The 21,787-nt window shown below is 39.2% G+C and overlaps 1 protein-coding gene across 2 annotated transcripts in view; it reads left to right on the forward strand.

Moving 5' to 3' along the window:
• Window positions 1-21,787, forward strand: part of Grm7 (glutamate metabotropic receptor 7) — an 858,724-nt gene that overhangs the window by 577,542 nt on the left and 259,395 nt on the right. For both annotated transcript variants that reach the window (XM_021189985.1, XM_021189986.2), the window contains exon 7: window positions 4,640-4,779. In XM_021189985.1, the coding sequence (XP_021045644.1) occupies window positions 4,640-4,779 (140 nt within the window). The remainder of the gene's footprint in view (window positions 1-4,639; window positions 4,780-21,787) is intronic.

The raw sequence follows: 21,787 nt of genomic DNA on the forward strand, positions 1-21,787 counted from the left end.
TCTCTCTCTCTCTCTCTCTCTCTCTCTCTCTCTCTCTCTCTCTCTCTCTCTCTCCTGCAGTTCTCTCAGTTCTCTCTCTAGACAGAGTTCATTAGAAAGTGTGCTGGGTTGTGCCCTTACCTGTAAAGCACTCCACACATACACCAATGCCTTGTACCCTGTAGGCAGGTTCACTAGAACCTTAAATCTTTACTATTATCTTTGCCTTTTTGCTTTGTAACTTCTGGCAGATAAGGTAAGCCAAGCTAGATCAACCCAAAGAGCTAGAGCTACACAAAAAAAGAAAATTCTTTAGGAATTAGAAACTCCTTTTGCCCTATTGGAATGGAAAGCTCTCCCTTTAAGACCTCTCTCATGCTCACTGTTATGATGATCTCTCATCATGCTCTTAGTATCCTCGTATAAGACTTTCTTGTGGTTGCCTATGGCTGTACATCTGCAATTTTCCTAATAGAATTCTTGTGGGAGCTAGAGACATGCCCCAGGGTTAAGAGTCCACATTGTTCTTTCAGAGGGCCTCAGTTCATTTCCAAACACAAGTGTTGGCTGGGTTTCTCACTATTGCCTATAACTCTAGCTCCAGCGCATTTGATGCACTCTACTGGCCTCCAAGGAACCCACACTAAAGTGCACAAATAGCCCTCTCTTCTCTCTCTCTGTCTTTTATACACATACACAATTTAAAAACAAAATAAAATTTATATTCCTTTATAAACTCTATATTAAGTCCTTATGAAGGTAATTCACCCACCGTTCTGTGATCTCTGACCCATTCTGACTGGTAGCCATGTTTCTTTTACCTTAGTGCTCCTATGTTATGGTCCTGACACTTTGTAGGATCTCTGCAGGTAATACCTCCTCTTTGATATCTTCATTCCTCTTTTCAGAACTTTTTGCTTTATTGCTTTCTGTTCTCAGAGTCCATTAAACAGAGTCTTATTTTCCTTTATAATAAGTTCTGGGATAGGTACTGTCAAAGGAAGTGTAAGAGGGAGAAAAAACATCCTGGAAATAATAAGTCCATTTCATTAAAGAATACTTTCAGAAGGCCAAAGCTACACAATACACTACTAGAAATCATCATTTAGATAAAATATCCATGCGCTCTGCTATAATTTTTAACGTGGATTTTAATAGGAATAGAAAAGGTATGACAAGAGTCATTTTCCCTCACAATGATTTTGAGAAGGAAGAAAGATAAGGCCATGTGTCCTGTTCTGATGAAGACTGAGCTGATGAACATGAGATTGTTTGAGCTCCAGGCCTCGAGTCTGCTTTCTCTCTCCTCTCTGAAGGTGCAAAAGCCTCCAGCCACATAAAGAATAAAAGATGCAGGAGTCAGAATAAAGCACAATAGGAATCAGAGCACCCAGTGTGAAAGAAAACACTGGGTAGCTGAATAACAATGTCTTATTGCACAGTGATAAGGTTCTCATTTCTCGCTAATGGCATGCAACATCAAATTTCATCTTTTGTCCTTATTTACCTGGATTATTTGTTAAAAGCAGGACACCCATGTTGAAAATTCTCTGTCGCATCAATTGTCATTTGTTGCTGCTCTTTGGTAAAATTGTGTGACAGCAATGAAAGTGGGGGAAGGGACTATGAATTTTAGAGAGAGCCACTTGGGGTGCATGCGAGGAGCTGAACAGAGGGAAGGAAAGGGAAGGGAATAGAAGGGGAAATTTTGTGGTTGTATTATATCCTCCAAGAATATGTTTTAAAAAGGTAGTGCTGAAGTGTTTTTATGGTCTCTGGCGATTATGTCTTGGTATGCATAGAGCAATAGAATGAAATGGTTTCTTTATCTACAAAACATTGACTCAAATTTGTGGGACCAAAGGAGTATTTACAAGCTTCTAGTGCCCACTGCCACTGGTGGTTCTGTACTGTTGCATAGGAAATCGAAAAAGATCCTAGACATGGGAAATTTCTAATTGGATCTCAGGAGAGCAACAGGGGTGCCCTGAAAAAGAAGCTTCTGTCTGGCTAATGGAAGCTACATGGTATTTCTGTTCTTGAAATATAGGGAAATAAACACTGACAAAATAAAAACTATTCAAAAAATGTTCTGGGGAGATAGCTCAAGAGCTAAGAGTACTTACTGCTCTTGCAGGGGAGCCAAGTTCAGTTTCCAGCACCCACATTGAGTGGCTTTCAACTGCCTGTGATTTCAGCTCCAGGGGATTCAACCACCTCTTCTGGTTTCCACATACACCTGTACAAATGTTGCATATAGCCATCCAAGCACACCCATGCGCAAAACTAATTTTAAAAAGCATTACTGTTTGGGTGGCTGTTATGTGGCTGTTATGTCATGGCACAGACAGAAGTGTATATACTGTTATGTTATTGCATTCAGTACACACTATAACCCTATGGAAAGGTATCCTGAGTGATAGAAGATTGGCTGAAATTAAATAGTTTGCTAACTTCAGAAAGATACTTAGAAACCAACCCATATTGTGAAGCTATGCCAATGCCTAGCAAATACAGAAATGGATGCTCACAGTCATCTATTGGATGGAACACAGGGCCCCTAATGAAGAAGCTAGGGAAAGTACCCAAGGAGCTAAACGGGTCTGCAACCCTATAGGAGGAAAAACAATATGAACTAACCAGTACCCCAGAGCTCATGTCTCTAGCTGCATATGTAGCAGAGGATGGCCTAGTCGGCCATCAATGGGAGGAGAGGCCCTTGGTATTGTGAAGATCATATGCCCAGAACAGGGGAATGCCAGGGCCAGAAAATGGGAGGAGGTAGGTTTGGAAGCAGGGTGGGGGGAAGGGTATAGGGGGCTTTGGGGATAGCATTTGAAATGTAAATGTAGAAAATATCTAATAAAAAATGCCTTAAAAAGAAACCAACCCATAATTTAAATCTATTCTCAAAAATTAAAAGTCCAGTCACTAAAGATGATTTTGGTTTTAATTTTCTGAATCACTGACAGACGATAGTTTTCCTCACTGAACTTAAACATCTTAAGTGTAAGGAGCAAGTTGAGTGTTATATGTCTGCCAGCTGTATTTTGGATTCTGATCTGACACCCATCCCCAAATATAGCTATAAGCTAATATGTTAAACAGTACACATATGCCTTACTTTGGCTTTCTGTTACTGTGATAATGACCATGTCCAAAAACAACTTATAGGGCAAAAATATTTATTTTGGCTTATCCATCACCCAAGGACTCCAGGGCAAGGGATCAACACAGGAATCTAGAGGCAGGATCAGATGCAGAGGCTAGCACTTAGGAATATGGCTTACTGGCCTGCTTTCTTGCTCACATTAAACTTCTTTTCTTATATAGCCTAGGCACACCAGCCTAGTGATTGTACTCCCTCCATTAATTAGCCGTGAAGAAAATGCCCCAGAGCATGCTCACAGGAAAATCCAATGGAAAAAAAATTCTCAACTAAGGTTCCCTATTCCCCGGAGTTTCAACATTGCCAACAGGTTAGTCATTGCAGCAGACCTTAGATCTACAGTAGGAAAAAGCACCATCTCTGTCCCTGGACATCAGTAATAATGAATGTAAGTCTGGGTCCTTCTGCAGACTGATTGAAAATCCATTCCCTTCAATTTCCTAGATTCTGGACCTCATGGCATTTGTAATGCATGTCTCCATCCACTTCTCCTGTTTTCATAACACACCACAAATCACACACACACACACACACACACACACACACACACACAAAAAGAGAGAGAGAGAGAGAGAGAGAGAGAGAGAGAGAGAGAGAGAGAGAGAGAGAGAGAGAGCCTTTGATTCCCCTTGTCTCTCACATAGACTAGTATAAGGACATTGGGCCAACTCACATTATACAAAAATTTCTTTTTATGTGACCTTAAACTCTGCCACATCATAAAGACCACAATAGAAAAGATATGTTGGGACCATTATTCTTCCCATCACAATCTCTGATTTCCCCTTTCTGATATCTGGCTCTGTCACAGAATCTTGCAATCGGTAACCACAGGAAGGTCTGCGCTTTAGACATCCCTTTGTCCTAGCTTAAGATGTTACATCATTCAGCATGGCGCCACACTAACCCATGCTCCATCTCTTTGGATCCTTATCGTGGGTTTGTTCTTGGTATTTGTGTTTGTTTGTCTAATCATGCATCTTCTTCATCTTTATTTCCTTGAGAAATTTTTTCACTTCAAATCAGCTTTCTATAAATTAGAAATAATAAACACAAGACATATTTTAAATTTATTCAGTACAGAAATGCACATTAAGTGAATTATTTTGCTTCCTTATTATGATTTATCATTTTAAAAATTGCTATTTTGATGTTATTCTTTATTGACTAAAATGTAATCTTAAATGGAAACAAAAGTAACAATTGCCACCATGAGTATTGCCATCACAGTTAGCAGCAGAATGATATTTTAAAAGTTTGTCTCTGAAGATTAATAAATAGATTCTCTGTTACTTAGAAGGAGAAGGGCTTAGAATGAAATGCTTCTGAAAGATCATGAATAAAGCCATTCAAAGGAAGAGACAGGTCACCTTTCTACGTTCTATGATCACTGTGCACACTCTGTAGAGATGACCTACCATGAGCTGAAGAGGACACTACAGATCATCTAACTACTTCTTCTTAAGTCTGGCATTTTCTTGTCTCCTTCAGGTAGTGCTGGAACCCCAGTGATGTTTAACAAAAATGGTGATGCTCCGGGGCGTTATGACATCTTCCAGTACCAAACAACAAACACCACAAATCCTGGTTATCGTCTCATCGGGCAGTGGACAGATGAACTGCAGCTCAATGTAAGTCCTGATTGATCCTCTTCTTCCCTGGTATAAGCATTTGGGTATTAATTTTCTCAAGTAGATGAGTGTTTCCTGTTAATGTGCTTTTCCGTTTATAGAACTGCACGTGCAATTTGGTCCAGGCTTTATGAAAAGCTGACAAGCACTCAACCAATAATACCATGATAACGATGTTTATAAAGACAGAATTGTGTGCACTGGGGTTTTATGTCCTTATACATATGTTTATTAAGGTTGTTGGAGGAATACATGCATGTGGAGGTCAGATGACAGTTTGCAGGGGTCAGCTCTCTTCTTTCACTAAGTAGGTTTCTGAGATCAAATTCAAATCTTCAAAAGTGACAGCCAATGCCTTTACCTGCTGAGCCATCTTGAGGGTCTGCCATTGAGTTTGTACGTTAGTTTACATTTCTCAGAAATCCTACATTTATTCTGATTCAAATTCACAATGAGTTACGTGATAACAGCTTTAAAGATTCTTTTTGAATGGAACTGTTACATATTCCTTTTTCATTTGATAGTAATACTTTTTTAAAAAACTGATTTCAATGCCAAACTATTTCACAAATTATTATCTTATACTAACATTTTGTGTCATCTCTCCATCTTTCTATAGAATTTGACATTGAATGAGCAGCTACTTCCTTGTACAGGATCATATCAATGTGCCAGTTAAAGACAGAGGGAATTACACCATCTTTCTGTCTACTTTGGTCATTGACTGAGATACTTGCAAACTTGGGTTATGGTGGTCTATATGCAGAACCATCTGCTTTACTCAATCTCTGATTGAGATGTTGAATTTATCTAGAAATAGCTTTGCAAGTATCCACAGAAAAATACTTTACCAAACATCTGGGAGTCCAGTAGTCCAGTCCTGTGGATACATAAAATCTATCATCATGCTCACTGTCTCATTCAGGCCTTTCTGTATCTCATCAAAGGGAGGGAAATTATGCTCATGGTACAGGAATGAGTGGACTAGAGGACGACAAACACAAGGTGGACCGCTTTGGGGGTCATGAGTACCCCAAGTGTGATTATGATAGAAAGTCAAGGCAGAAGTACGTAGGAAACTCACAGTCAGAGGCAAAGATAAGAAATGAATTGAAGTAACTGTGGAGTGTATTCGACAGTTTCCAAAAATAATAAAAATAAAAATAATTTAAAAAGCAGACTGTGAGTAGAGGAAGGGATGAACGCACTGCTGGCTGGTTATCTAGCTCACACGTCATGCTTGATGAGTTTACTTACACTTCAGTGCTCTCCCTCTTTAAGGACTACTATCTAAATACTTGTAATCTGGCATCTAAGCATAGTAGAGCCAGTTAGCACATGCCAAGCACTATGGGCAAAGCCAAAGAGGAAGCTGAAATTATGCCAAGTCTAAGACATTCTAATCTTAAATTCAAAGGCAAAAGAAAGAAAGAAAGAAAGAAAGAAAGAAAGAAAGAAAGAAAGAAAGAAAGAAAGAAAGAAAGAAAGAAAGAAAGAAAGAAAGGAACTCTCAGGAGGTAAATCCACAATTTTGTGATCAAAAGTTAGAATCAAATTTATAATTCTAGAGTTTGAAAAATTGATGCAAGAGGGCAGCCAGTCTGAGTCTAGCCTGGGCTACAATAGTCCAATTCTTATCTCAGAAATCTAAATGATGATGATGATGATGATGATGATGATGATGATGATGAAGATAAATTCTAAGAGCAAAATCAAAGCAGTGTGGCCTGTCTGTTTTTTATTGGTGTCAGTGGTACAAATGTAGTCATCCAAGATTCAAGGCATAGAGTCAAGTATTCTGTTGACCTATAGTGTTGCAGAAATATATTATCACACCTAGGAAAGGGGATTAAATTGCTTTATTAGTGTTTCTCAGCATACATGCTTCAGCACCAATGTTAAGTTTTTAGCAGGTGTAACTTTTCCATGTACATAAGAATTCTCACCTGTTCCTTACGAACTGGAGAATGATGTGGGATACCTAAGCATGCTCATTTTGCTTTATTTTAATTGATCCCTCATCAGAATTTTATGCAATTGACTACTTGGCAAATTGTTATTCTTTCTTTCCTTGCATATCCTTCCTAGGATAAATACTGTCATAGGCAGTGGGTAGCTACAGAATGGAGATTTAAAAAAAAAAAAGGCAATCCCATTTCTCACACAACTGATCACCTAGCATGCAGCTATAATGTACACAATTGAAGAAACATGCATGCAAAAATTTCAATGTGTGATTGAGAGATGGTAGGAGAGAAGATGCTGGAAATGGGAAGCGAGGGACCTGAAAAATGGAAAGCTACAATGTGAGAAATATGAGTGAGAAAGCAGACTAAAAGGCTTAGCCAGAGATAGTGTAGCCAGGACAGAGTAAGGGAGTAGAGGTCACAAGTGGAATCAGATTAACACGTAGCCATAATGATGCAGTTCCTTGGACACCATAAGAAAACTGCTCACTTTCGTTTTTGAGATAGGTTAAAATCCACTAAAACGTAAATTAAGCAAAGATGTGACTATATAGAAACTAAATAAACATATTTTTAAATTTATTTTAGAGTTTTAAAAATAAAAATCACTTTGAGAGCCTGAGAAGATAACTCAGATCTGCACAAACACAAGGTCCTAAATTCAATCCTCAGCACATATATTAATAAGAAGAAATAGATGTGGATGCATACATTTGTAATCTAAATGCTGGAAAAGTACAGATAAGAGCATTCAGGACTCACTGGGCAGACAGCCTAGCATAACTGGTGAACACCAGGTCCTAGTGAGAGACCCTGTGTCAAAGAGCAAAAAAGACATCTTTGAAGTAACAAAGTAAGCGTGTGACCTTTTGTCTTCTCACATATGAGCACACACAAACACACACACACACACACACACACACACACACACACACTCACACCTTTCGTTGTTGGACAGAAATTAAATTGGAAAAGGGAAAATAGGAATGAAAATCAGATACTAATCTTTCGCTGTTCTCAGAGCAGAATAGGGGAGGGTGTAGCAAAACCACTTTCATACCACTGTCAGACTTCACTGTTCATCAGAACCATCTGGAGGCTCGTAAAATCCAGGAAGTGGAGCCCATCCCCTGAGTTTGATTCATTAGATCTAAAGCTTATGCAGAACCAAATGTTTCCCTTTCCAAGATGTCCCCAGGGAATGAGCGCTGATGATCCTTTGAGAATCCCTGCCTGAGAATTCTATCTGACCATGAAAATGAAGCTAAATGAGTGGTAGATATGTATTCCTTAAAGGGCTTTGTGACTCTTGGCAATCTTTAGAAGAGAAAGGATGCCAAGAGTGGGAGGGGTGAAATCAAGAATGACAATTATTTGGAATTTTTAAATATATGGGACTTCCTAGATATGTAAGAATAAGATGAACATGGAGAAGGGTATGGAGTTTCAGCCACACAAAAAAAGTGTCCATTTCCAACTGATAAATGGCTTTAAAATAAGATAGGAAAGAAATGAGGAAAAGAAGGACTGCCCCAGGCCTGGAATATCTTATTGAAAATGATACCATTATTTTCTACTATTCCATACAGAACCAAGTTTAAGAGAGTATATCCAGTATGCCTGGAGAGTTAAACCAATCACGTGCTTTGGATTTTTGTATGGTTCTGGGAGGAGGATTGGAGATCTCTGTCCTGGCATTAAATGAGCATTTTTTTTTTTATTACACTTTATGACACTAAGGGGAGTGTGTTGGAGTGAGAGGGTTGGTCAACCAAATCTCACAAGGATGTGTCAGCTTACTCTTAGGTTGCATGAGAAGTATAATATTTGGTAACTAAGGCACACACAGGGCCATTTTGACAAGAATGACAGATGGTAAATTCAAATGACATGGCCATTGAGCTATGTTGTCTGGATAAGCCACTTTGTGGAAAACTTTCATTGTTAGTGTGAATTTAATCATTTGAAGGAGCTGATAGAAATAAAGAGGAATTCTAGTGCACACACAGAACAGCACCCTGCTCATCTGGAGATTCAGAGCCATGGCCCAGGTATCCCATCCTGCCTAACCTAATTTGTCCTCCTGGTCCTTTTTGTGATGACTATTGTGATTCGGGTTTTTTTTTTTTTTTAAACTGCTAGTGTGGAATTTGAGCAAGCACTGCTCTGTGTTCACTTTCTTCTTTTCAGTGGAACAAAACAAAGCATTTGAAGTAATGGTTCTACTTCTCATTTACAAAGACTCAAGGGTGCTCTTTCAATCCCCAGCTAAATCTTTTCTAGCAAATGAAATTCTTAGGAGTGCTTCCTCTGAGGTCAGTCATTGCGAATTAGTTCTGGAGCCAATGAAGTTTTCAGTTTCCAGCATCCCAGTGCTGCAGACCAGGCTGCGCAGCTTTTCAGGATGTGGTTTTTCTGAATGTGGGTGCCTAGTGGTGTGCCATCTCTTACAAAGCGTCTCATGTGCCCTTCCACCAGCGATGCCACTCTGAGACTTTATTCTCCTGTAGCTTAATAAGAGAGGACTGCATGCTATGAAGATAGAGTATTTCTGCATGAACAATAACAACTTCAAAATTCTGCAGAAGGGAATTAGGGACACAAATCGTTTAGTCGGCCATTGGGAAAGTCCTATAGGAATGCACTTGACTCAATTGCTTGTGTTTCTATTCTGCTGTCAAGAGATTCTGTAAAATAGCTGCAGGGAAAAAAGGGAAAAGTACTGGATTTGGCAATGATGGCCCATGAGGATGCTGGGAAAAGCAGGGCCGCGTCCCTGTGTTTTGAGACCAAGAATGAAATGAGTAGTTTATAAAGTACGCAACACGTTTTAGGGCGGCACATAGTTGTTGGTTTAAGGAAACTTATCAAAATGCTTTAATTGGTCAATATCTTAAAGGGTCAGTTATATTTTTCTTTAAAGAGATGAAATAAAACATGTTTGACAATGACTAATGTAGTGCTGTTTCAGAATTCAAGAAAGAAGAAATGGAATGAGTGTACTTAAACCTTTTCCATACCTGTGGTTAAATCAATATGTAAGCTGTTATAGAAACATAAGTGACTGCCTTTTGCTTCAATGCAGACACTTTAATAGGTATATAGATTCTGTAATGTTAGTAGTAAGGAGGGTTGCCAGCCCCACACTGAAACCCACTGTTCTTCCCTTTCTTAAAGATAGCTTTCTTTTTAACAGTATCATTTAAAACTTATCTGGAATTAGTAGAAAATCCAGACATTTCCAAACTGTGAATTGTGCAAATAGATGAAATTCAAATAACAAAAATGTAAAGTTTTGTTATTTTCTTTTTTAAGAATCATTTTATTTGTTTTATGCACGAGTGTGAGTATATGCACAACAGTGGGAAGAGAAGAGGGTCAGATGCCCTGGAGACACAGATTATACTGGAATCAAGCTGGGGTTTTTGTGAAGAGCTATGGACTCTCTTAACCAGCAGCCATCTCTCTAGCTGGCTTTAGTGCTAGTCTTAATGGGCTATTACCAGAAAGGGTTGATGAGTTAGAGAGGAGACCAAGGGCATCTTACTGAGCTTTGTATAAACAGTTCAAGTTATCATAAGCACCCTCTTCTTTGCCACCACAGAATAACTTGGGGAGATCCTGAGGATTATTGGGATTTTCAGCTCTGCCTATTATTTTCTTTCTATTGAACTTACAATTAATACTTAAATTAATACTTCAATCAATCCAAGAATTGATTCCAGGTTGGGGTCATGGTTTATGTGTGATAATATGCCAAGCATTATGATTTTGTTAATTGGTATGTAAATCTATGGAAAGTGAAGTAAGGATTTTTTTTTTTAGCATCCATTTCTCCTGTCTTATCCTCTATTTCTTTATAAATGGTTTGCAAATTCAGGTATAGCATCAGATTCAGTGTAAGTTAAACAATGAAGCTATAGTGATGTTGAGGGACGTTCAGACACGGTTGTCCATAGAAAACCCATTGCATGACTTCTGCCCTGTATGGGTAGTTGTGTTTGTTTGTATATGCTAGGCCCAGGGAGTAGCACTATTAGGAGGTGTGGCCTTACTAGAGTAGGTGCTTTACTGTGGGCATGGGCTTTAAGACCCTTCTCCTAGCTGCTTGGAAACCATTCTTATCTTAGCAGCCTTCACATGAATATATAGAAGTCTCAGCAGGAGATATAAAACTCCTGTACCGTGCCTGCCTGGATGCTGCTACCTTCATCATAATGGACTGAACCTGTAAGCTGGCCCCAATTAAATGTTGTCTTTATAAGAGTTGCCTTGATCATGGTATGTGTGTGAGCCCATAGTGTATAGTTACCAGGGAAGAGAGGACAAACTTAGAAAGAGAAACTAGATCTATGTCATTCTGTTTGAGCCCCTTAGCAAGCTCTACACTAGAAGTTGCTCTCTTCTGTTATCATTACATTGGGAGAATTCAAATGAGATAGGGTTCATTTACAACCATAACCACCATTGTAATTGACAAAGAAACAATAATCAAAGTGTGTACCCACTGTATTCCCAGTACTTGTGGGTAAAAGGCTGGATGGTCAGGTATCCAAGACCATACTAAGCTACAAAGGCAGTTTGGGACAGAGGGCTTCTCTAAGAAGTCTCAGAGTCCCAGGATGAGGGAGGCTCCCAGTAGTGAATGAAATTGACCTTAGCAGAAATGCCTAACAGTTAGGATATGGAACCTGAAGAGACCACCAGTAGCCAGTACATGACGTCCAGTGGAGGGTTGGGAAAACCAACCCACCTACAACACTTTTGATCCAAACTTAGTCCTGTCTAAAAGAAATGCAGAGACAAAGATGGAGAAGAGACTGAAGAAGTAGCCCACCAGTGACCAGCCCATTTTGAGACCCATCCCATGGGCAGGCACCAATCCCTCACACTATTAATGGTGCTATGTTTTCTTGCAGACAGAGGCCTAACATAGCAGCTCTCTGTGAAGCTCATCCCAGCAGCTGACTGAGATAGATGCAGAGACCACAGACAAACACTGGTCAGAAGTCAGGAACCCTTGTGGAAGAGCTAGGGGAAGGATTGAAAGCCCTCAAGGAGAGGGCAACTCCACAGGAAGGCCAATAATGTCAGCTAATCTGGACTCCTGGGAGCTCCCTGAGACCGAGCCACCAACCAAACCAAAGAGCATACATGAGCTTGTTGTGGAGAAAACAGGAAGCAGCTGGCTGCTTCTTAGAGGCTAAAGGGAAGGGGTGAGGGGAGGAAGCCTGCAAGGGGACACTGGTAGGGGGACAATATCTGGAATGTAAATAAATAAATAGAAAAAAGAAATGAAGTGGTACCTAGTAAATGTACCTGCTTTCACCAGGGGGCAGTAGTGAGGTCGGGGGGTGAGAGCTGACGATGTCTAGACCTCACAAAGTGGTGGGAGAGAACCAACTCCTGAGAGTTGTCCTCTGACCTCAACATACATTTTTTTTTTGACATAGTTCACACACAAGCATTAGATTAATTAATTAGCTAATTAAGTAAATTTTAAATTAATGAGCTACATGTAGCTTAATGGTAGAATGCTTATGTGTATGCTTTATGCCCTGGGGTCCGTCATCAGCAGTAAAGGAAAATGAAAAATGGGTCTGGGTAAGGCTATGGTGAGTGGAAAAGAGAAAGGAAACTCAACCTCCTTTTATTAGGCAGAAATTTTCATGGCACCAATTAAAAATTAATCCCTAAATTTTTGTTAAATACTGAATCTTTCACACTGGTTAGAATTTCCACTGCTCCAGACATTTAAAGATCTAAGAATAGTTGATTTCCAAAACAACCATTGAATAAAATTAGGCATCTGAGAATCAATACTTCTATCCACCTGTAAGTCTACTAACCAGTCTATTATTTGATAGTTGCAACAGTAAAATGCTTATTTAAAAGTCTAATCACCCTTCATTTATAATATAACTGAATAACGTAGAGCAATAGCCATACTGATACCTGTGTTGGCAGAAATATATGTGAACTGTTAGAATACAGTACTTCAGGATAGAAAGACAGTTGAGCAGTTAGGAACCTCTGCAGACTCGCAGAAGACCAACGTTCAGTTCCCAACACTCGGATCAGGTGATTCACAACCCCCAGCTCCAGAGAATTCATCCCCTTTTTATGACCTCCATAGCCACTGCATTGGGACATAGGCATAAAATAATAAAATAAAATAAACTCTAGCAATTCTTCAACTTCAGGTGAAGACTTACTTAGTGAACTCAGCTTGTTGGTCATCATGAATAGCTCTTTTCTCTTTACTTGCAGTTAAATCTACAGCCTTTGGAGGGGTTGTGTAACAGGCTTTTCTGGGGGCAGAAATAACATTCTGGTCTACTCAGCCCAAAAGGAGAGTTTAGGGCAGTCCAATTTAGGGACTCTACCAATGTTCAATTTGTCCAGAATCTTCCACATTTTTCTTCTCCTGCACATGTGACATTTTGGTGATCTTTTCTTTACCACCTGAGGTTCATCACTCTTCCCTATTGCAGTTAATATTTCAATTCGGAGGGAATGCTGCAATTCAGAGGAGCGTGCCAAACAGCAGAAGGTGAAGTGATGGGTGGATAGAAGTCTCAGTTCTACTGTTAGTCGCTTTAAATCAGAACTATAGACATAGCTGTTGAACTGAGTCCCTGAATTAAATACATGTAACATACTTGAAATGTAGTAAATACTTGGCACTCCTTAGCCACTGTAGCAGCAGAGACAATGATTATGGAGAAGTAATAGTTCTGCATATGATCTGTAATTCTTTAAAAGGTTAATGTCTAGTATTAACTAATGACTTTTCTTGGTAACTTAGCATTTAGCCAAATACTTAGCATATAGAAATATCTAATTAAACATTAAAGGAATGAGGAGATTAAAACGCTACCATTTTCTACAAAGTATTTTTAACTTAGCATATCAATGATGACCTAAATGCAGAATTCAACTCTAGTCAGGAATTCAGCATCATTCAATTAAATGATTTAAGAACTTCATCTACAGCTGAGCAGGTTGTGTACACCTTTAATCCCATCACTTGAGTGGCAGAAGCAGACATATCTGGGTTGAATTAGAGGCCAATATGATCTACTTAAAGAGTTCCATATCAGATATGGCTACATAGTTAGATCACGTCTCCAAAGAAAAAGGGCTTGATTTACGATCTCAGTCCCAAAGTCTCCTTTAAGAACTCTGTATGCTTCCTCAAGTCACAGAGATAGACTGCTTTGGTCTTTAAATGATATGGCAGAAAGAAAAGAAGCAAATGGAAAATAATTGGTTGGGGTTTTGCTCCCATTGATTTGTACTTCTGGAAACGTGCTCGTGACTGTTTGAGAACATGAAGTAGGATAACCACTCTTGAGGCATCAGGTTAAGTACAGGAGACATTGGATACTTCTGCTTTCAGCGTGGTGCACTAAATAAGGAAAGGATCAGACACTATTATAGCTCTTGCTTAGCCATCTCCTCTCTCATGCTGTTTAGAGGACAAATGAAGTTAGAAAGATTTGGGATTGCAGGTATCTGATCTATAATTATATATCTCTGTCCAGTTGTAAACTCTTTGTACCTTCACAAAGAAACATTCTCTGAAAGGATGACTTTTAGCTCACCACCAGTGTGCCATCGAATACTTCCATTTGTCAGCAGATCTGCTCTGAAATTGTACAAAAGACACACCCCAGTGTTGACAGCTCTGCATTTGTCAGCTAACCACATCTGAGAAATCCCAAGCTGAATATAGCAGGAATATTTAGACATTTTTTTTTTGTCTTCTCTAAAAGGTCACCTCTGGCAATAATATGACTTATTTCTGCCCAGCAAGAGCTGGCTAGGTGAAAATCACAGCTTCTCCCTTTACACAGGTTTGGGTTCTCTTATTACTGTGGGCCAGATCATGCCCTCCAACCTGTCACCCAGCTGACTCTAATTCCTTCCACAGGATCCCCACTATTCTCACAAGCATGCAGTTTTATTCACACAAACTAGACTGTAAGTACATGCTGACTTACTTCTACTAACTTGGTTTGAGCATGTGTTTCACTTTTTATTTATAGGCTCTGGAAATGGGTTTCCAGAAAATCAACAATAATATATCAATAGAGTTGATGACTTAAAACACCCCTAAGTGGGTAATAATACTTTTTATAGAGGGTCAATAGCTGCAGTCTGCAAGAGAAAGATACCTTGACAGAGACCGCAGCTTTGTTTGCAAACATCTTGGTGCCTGTTAAAAAGATGTTGGGAATGAAAAATACAGCTTTTTCCTTGGTTTGTCAGCATCTCCTCTTGAAATCAATGGTGTATGCTTGAGCTCTTTCTCTGTGTGTCTGGAAGATTAATAGTTTTTATAATTATAAATATGGCTCCACAAATATGTACATTACAGAAATGTGAACCCCCATAAATTCTTGTTTGCATGGTAGGCATTCAAGCAAATCACTTCATATTTATTAATATACTCTGGGATCTGCAGGGAAATTGTTGCATTTCATTACTATTTACATCTTAGGCTCAGGCAAGGTATATATAGAAAAAATGGAAACAAAATGGATGAGTTTAGAGAGCTCAGCTATTCTATCAAGAACTGATCCTAGTTATTGCCAATTCAGAGCTGTGAAAGGTAATAATGCAAATTTATGTGTCCTCTAACTCCTTTGTACCTAGAAAGCCAAAACTTCTAGAATGATCATATTATTTTATATTAAAATATAGGAGATACATCTGAAGTGTTGCCAGTAATTAGGAGATGATTATAAAATGGGATACCTACAAAAGCCTCATTTGAGTCCCAGGCTTTACCACCAAGAGCTTAAGGAAAATGATATATAGGCAAATAGGTAAGCTAACCAGGTTATGAAATTAAAGCCTTACTTGGCACATAGTATGGGAGTTTTGAACCTATAATCCACATGGCTTATCCTTTGGGAGTCTGTGATGAAGTAGATGTTAGAACAAGCTGATCACTTCATAGTGTGCAGGAAACAAAGAGGAAGACAACACCAGGACCAGAGTCCTAATATCATTTCAAGTGTTTCCACAATGACACAGAACCTCCTATTAGGACACATATCTTAATCCAGTTCAGCACAACTTAGTTCCCTAGTACTGAAACTAAGCAATTTAGTTTAGACATATTTATGTACAGTACAACATTGGGAAAATGTTTCCTGGTAACCATTATCTCAATTCTATGGGCACAATAAAGCTTAAGACTTGATTACATCAAACTATTTTGCAAAGTAAATATAATCTCCACTATGAAGATGGATTCTTAAGGGCCTAGAATCTGGTGTAGTCTCAGTAATAGAGAGAGCATAGAGGGCATCAGGCTATAAAGTGCATGTGATATCTCCACTAAGAATGTCTTACTTGGGGTCTCTATTGCACTGATAAAACACCATGATCAAAAGAAACCTGGGGAGGAAAGGTTTACTTGGCTTATATATGGCCATGTCCCTGTAGTCCATCATTGAAGGAAATCAGGACAGGAAGTCAAACAGTATAGGAAACTGGAGGGTAGAGGCTGATGTGGAGGCCATGAAGTGGGGCTCACTGGCTTGCTCCCTTTAGCTTGCTCAACCTGCTTTCCTATAGGACCCAGGGATGGCACATCCCCCATAAGCTGGATCCTCTCCCATCAATCATTATTAAGAAAACACCTTACCATTGGATCTTATGGAGACATTTTCTCAATTCAGGTTCCCTCCTTTCAGATAATTCTAGCTTATATTGACATAGACCTAGCCAGGACATATGTGTTGTATTGACTGAGAATCAGTGCTCAAGGTTAAGGTCTAGATAGGAAAATTGAGGATAAATACAATAGCCTGGGTGATTTGGGTGTGGCCTGGCTCTACAGATCGCACAGATCATCAGGCTGTTAACAACATACACTCCTGGGCTTCTGTGCAGCAAACAGGTCTAGATATCCCCTCTATGGAAGAAATAAACATGCATGCTTAATATTCTTGAATTCTTTGGTGCTTATCTATAAAAATGAGGACCATGGGCCCACTGAATGACCCTGTTCACTTACATTTTTAAAATAAAGTCATTCCTAAATAGTCACTTTGCAAATGAGTTAAGACTACCTCCCATGATAAGAATAATTACAATATTTATGTTTATATCTCTTATATGAGCATAGTGTGCCTATAATTTAAAACAAACAGAAAATATTTTAAGTGACACACCCCTGTTTATTTAAAATACCACAGATCTGGAGCTCATGAGATGGCTCCCTACTTAAGATCACTTCCTGCTCTTGCAGAGAACTTAGATTTTTTTTCCTGATGCCACACAGTTGTTTATGCTGCCCATACTTCCAGTTCCAGTAGATCTGCCATCTTCAGGTCTCTGTGGCATCAGGCAAGTGTATTGTGCAGATACATACGTGCAGACAAAATATTCATACACATAAAATGAAGATAAGCCAATCTTAAAATACCATAGATTCATTACCTTGAATTTCTAGAAGTCAATAACCCACAAACATTCTCACTAGGCTAGAAGCCTCATGTCACCAAGATACCACACCTTTCTCGAAGCTCTCAGGAGAATCTGTCACGATTCTTCCCTTGACTGAAATAATTCATTTCCTTATAGTTCTGATTCTGATGTCCTTGAGTCTGTTGGAAGCTATATCTATGTCCGAGAATCACTGACCTCTTAGATTATGACTCCATCCTTTATCCTCCAAACTATTATGACAGGTAAAGTTCCTGTAATCATCCTGCTTCTCTTGCTTTCTTTGTCTGTCAGAATAGAAGTGTGTGTGTGTGTGTGTGTGTGTGTGTCTGTGTGTGTGTGTGTGTTTCTTTCCATGTGGCTGTGCATGTATATTCAGTATTGATGGGGGTCAGAAAAGAGCATTAAAATCCCAGAAGCTGAGTTATAGGTAGTTTTAAACTACCTGATGTAGGCGTTGGGAACTGGATTTGGGTCATCTGCAAAATCATTAAACCCTTACCAAATGAACCATCTTACTGACCCCTTTAGGCACATTTCTTTAACTCGTCTACCATCTCATAGTTACATTTTGTAAGGTCAATGTGATTGAACTGGGCAACGGAGGGTTAGATATCTAATTTTAAGGTCTTTTACTTCACTCCATTTACAAAGTCCCTCTCGCCATGTAGTATGATGTGTTTCAGGTTTTCAGAAATTAGAAACTGGATGGCTTTGTGAAGGATTGGGGGAAATGCTCTATTTTCACTCAAGTCACCATTTACTATTTTGAATAAATTTACTGTCCTGGGGAGCTTAGCACATCCATGGAATCCTGTTATTCTTACCTATATAGTTGGTACTGTTATGAATTCAGATTAAAATGATTCTGAAATTTTGTGTGAAAAGAAGTGTTGTTGAATCGAGACATCCTCTATTCTCTATTGCTGGATAGTTCATATGAGAAAACACCAAGTGAAATCAAGAAAATGGATTGCCTTGACCTCAGAGCTCATATCCAGGTGTACAGATTAACAGAAGAACTTAGTGAGAGAAGTCACCACAGGAGACTTAGGTGAGCTTCAGGAGATCTCTTCGTCTACATCATTTTCTCACGCTCCCTTCCCAGGATATAACTCCATCTCCCAACTGAGTAGAATTCCAAAAGAAGTAAGTTATGAAGCAGAAAGTTTGATCAAAACATGGGAGATACTGTAATCTATGGGTATAAAGATAAGAACTGATGTCACAGTTCATTACCATGACCATTTACCATGCTAGTCTTAGGTTCTCCATTAGGGCCTATGGTTTCAGGGATGTGGCCACTGAGAAGATACCCAAGCTCCAGTACAGGGTCCCACAGTTAATTTTTTTTCTTTGTGGGGGGGGTGGCGGGGGGAGACAGGGTTTCTCTGTATCGCCCTGGCTGTCCTGGAACTCACTTTGTAGACCAGGCTGGCCTCGAACTCAGAAATCCGCCTGCCTCTGACTCCCGAGTGCTGGGATTAAAGGCGTGTGCCACCACGCCCATGCAGTTAACTTTTAATATGCTCACTGAATACATAAAAGACAGAATACATAAAGTTTGGAGGGAAAGAAGTTGGCATAGAGGTGGAACAGGAATGGAGAAAAAGAATACATTTGATGAAAATCCATTGTATCCAATTATGAAATTCCCAAATAATAAAAGAAATAATGAAAGAAAGTGATACTCTGTCGCTTCTCTCAAGACACCTTCTCTGATCCCATCATCTCTTCTTGTGTATAGTGTGATAATCCTTGTGGTTAAATTCTTGTGGTTAAATTACATTTCCCAATTCACCTCTCCCCAGTTGTATTTCTGATTGCTACTTTAGATCACAGATTCCTGAGTAATTTTATTTCATTACATTCTAATGAAAAAATAATTAAGAAAAAATGACCAGGGACTGGTGAGATGGCTCAGTGGGTAAGAGTACCCTACTGCTCTTCTGAAGGTCCGGAGTTCAAATCCCAGCAACCACATGGTGGCTCATAACCATCTGTAACAAGATCTGACGCCCTCTTCTAGAGTGTCTGAAGACAGCTACAGTGTACTTACATATAATAAATAAATAAATCTTTAAAAAAAAAAAGAAAAGAAAAAATGACCAACTCCATAAAATACCAATCATAGCTACCATTGGAACCCCAACTCCATGTACCCTAGATAAGTAGTAAAGCAGAACACTTTCTGGCCTCTGAAGAACACTGAAGTTATAGAACATCCTTGGGATATTGAATGCTAACTATTATCCCCTTTGAAAGTCCCCCCCCATACCCCAACAGCTATGATGATAAAGCAGAATCATTTTCATTGTTCATTGCCCAGTGCAGAAAGATAAAATACCATTTTGGCAGAGTCTTGACAGCATGTCAGGAGAGAGAGAGAACAAGTCACTTGTTTTTCTGACTTGGGGTACAGATTAAGGACTGTCCTTCAGTGCAGGTATCTTGACCACAAACAAGGAGAGAAAGTATGTTCTATTTCAGCTTTGGTTTTGAGTTCATGATCATAATAATAATGCTTTTAAATATGTCATCAGAAAAGCAATTTTCTAAGTAGGGGGCTTTGCCCAATTCATTAATTAGTTGTCCTTAAAAGATATTTACTCTTTAAAAGGATTTATTTTCTTGAGAATGGGGGTAACTTATTTTTTATGTTGGATAATCAAAAGAATTACTAAAACAAATGATCAAATCATTTCTAGTTTCATCTTTCTGGGGAAAATACCTTAGAATCGTCAAATCACAGTGCTGACAGTTTGAACTTTTTTGACTCATAAGTAGGTTAATTGTTCTGGGGAGGATGACTATATATGAGTCTTCTAGTCTAGTCTAGAAATATCTGTTGCTAGAGTCAACATTAATAGAAATATATGGAGTACATTAAAATTACATTACACTAGTTACTTCTCACGTTGCTTAACTAAATATCTCACAAAAGCAGCTTAAGAAAAGAAGGGTTGACTTTGGATCATGGCACAAAGAAGTGTTTATTTGTCTTAATGGCAAAGGTTTGGCAGGAGGATAGGCCCACAGTAGCTGAATCCTCTGGCAGCTGCTACCTATGCAGAACTAACCTAGAAGCAAAAAAGCCTTGACTTGAACCCAAGTGAGACTATACTTCCCAAGGTCACAGCTTGTCATCTATATTATTCATCAAGACCTCAGTTCCAAAAGACTTCCTATATAAGCACAATAGTGCCTTCATCTGAGAACAAACTTTTCAAATGCCTGTGGGGGAACATTCCACAATAGAACCATGGTAAGTTGTTGGCTACCACCACCTCTAGCCATATATACATGTAATTTTTACTTAAATGTTACAGGGCTTAAAAAAGTTCCACTAGCCTTGCACTCCCAAAGCCAAAAGGAGCAACTCTAAACTCATGGTCATCCCAATCTGTTTTGAATGGTTCAGTAGGCCATAAAGAAGGTGCTTCCAGAGCCTTTCCCTGTTTAAGTCACTGGGTCCGGGTCCCAAATGTGAACTGTAGTCTGAGTTTATTTTTGCAGACATTCTTACTGGAAGCCCCATCCCTACTCCATTCCCTCAGATAGGGACTTAAGTCTAACCCTGGATGCTTACAAGTAACTTCTCAAAGGAAATATGCGCTATCACCCCTCCCCCACTGATTCATATACAGGACTGTGCTTGGAGCAAAATTGCTGAATCTCCATGAGTTCAGCTGTGCTCTTTGTAAAAAGGCATCACAGTGGTCATGTAGACTAGTGTTATTCCCTCACAGAAGGAGAGACTGGGAGGAACCTAAGTATAGAGTCCTCCTCCTGACCTATTGCATGCAATTTTGCCCTAATTGCCTGTCTATTCAGGAAGGAGTTAAAACTCTCCAGGCTGGAAAGGATGAAGAAAAAAGGATTCATCCATGCGGCTATGGGAAATTCATGATTTATTCTCCGTCCAGTAGACCCTCCAGTATGGCTGTTATAAGGTCACTTACACTGTTCTGTAGATAAGTCAAATAAACCTATGTATTCGATCAGAGAGAACTCTGTCAGGATGGCTCCTCAGTTTGTTCTTGGGACTTGTAGTAGGAGTTGTCGATGTTTATATCTTCTTCAAGCAGGGACTTTGGCAACACTTACCCACTCCCAATCCACACAGCTGAAGGGAAATCTCCCAGTTGTGAACATTCATAAATTTATTTTTCATTCATGGAAATGAGTGCTGGCCCATGATAATTTTACAGCTGGATAGTAAATTTCTTCTTGTTAAGCGGGGAAGTCTTTTGATGGTAAAGCTTACATGTTGCCATTAGACTGATTGTGAAGACCAAAGAGAAATCTTGGTCTTTTCTATTCTGGCAAAAGAGAAAGAGTCAGGTCTGAGGAGGGCCTTGTGTACATCTTCTAGTGACGTGCATCAAATAATAAAAGAACTTGCTTACACAGCTGACTGGCCAACCTCATGTGCATTCTTATATGCTTGTTCAATCAACGCTCTCTTATTTATATGTGGTGGATACTTGCAATCACTCTAGACAGCCTTTCCAGAGATAACAGGAAGTAAGATGTAGCACGGTCTGAAGAGGGATCCAAAATGGATGTGCTGGAGA

This window comes from Mus pahari, chromosome 2 (genome assembly GCF_900095145.1).
Source record: "Mus pahari chromosome 2, PAHARI_EIJ_v1.1, whole genome shotgun sequence".
In the NCBI taxonomy this organism is placed as follows: Eukaryota; Metazoa; Chordata; class Mammalia; order Rodentia; family Muridae; genus Mus; species Mus pahari.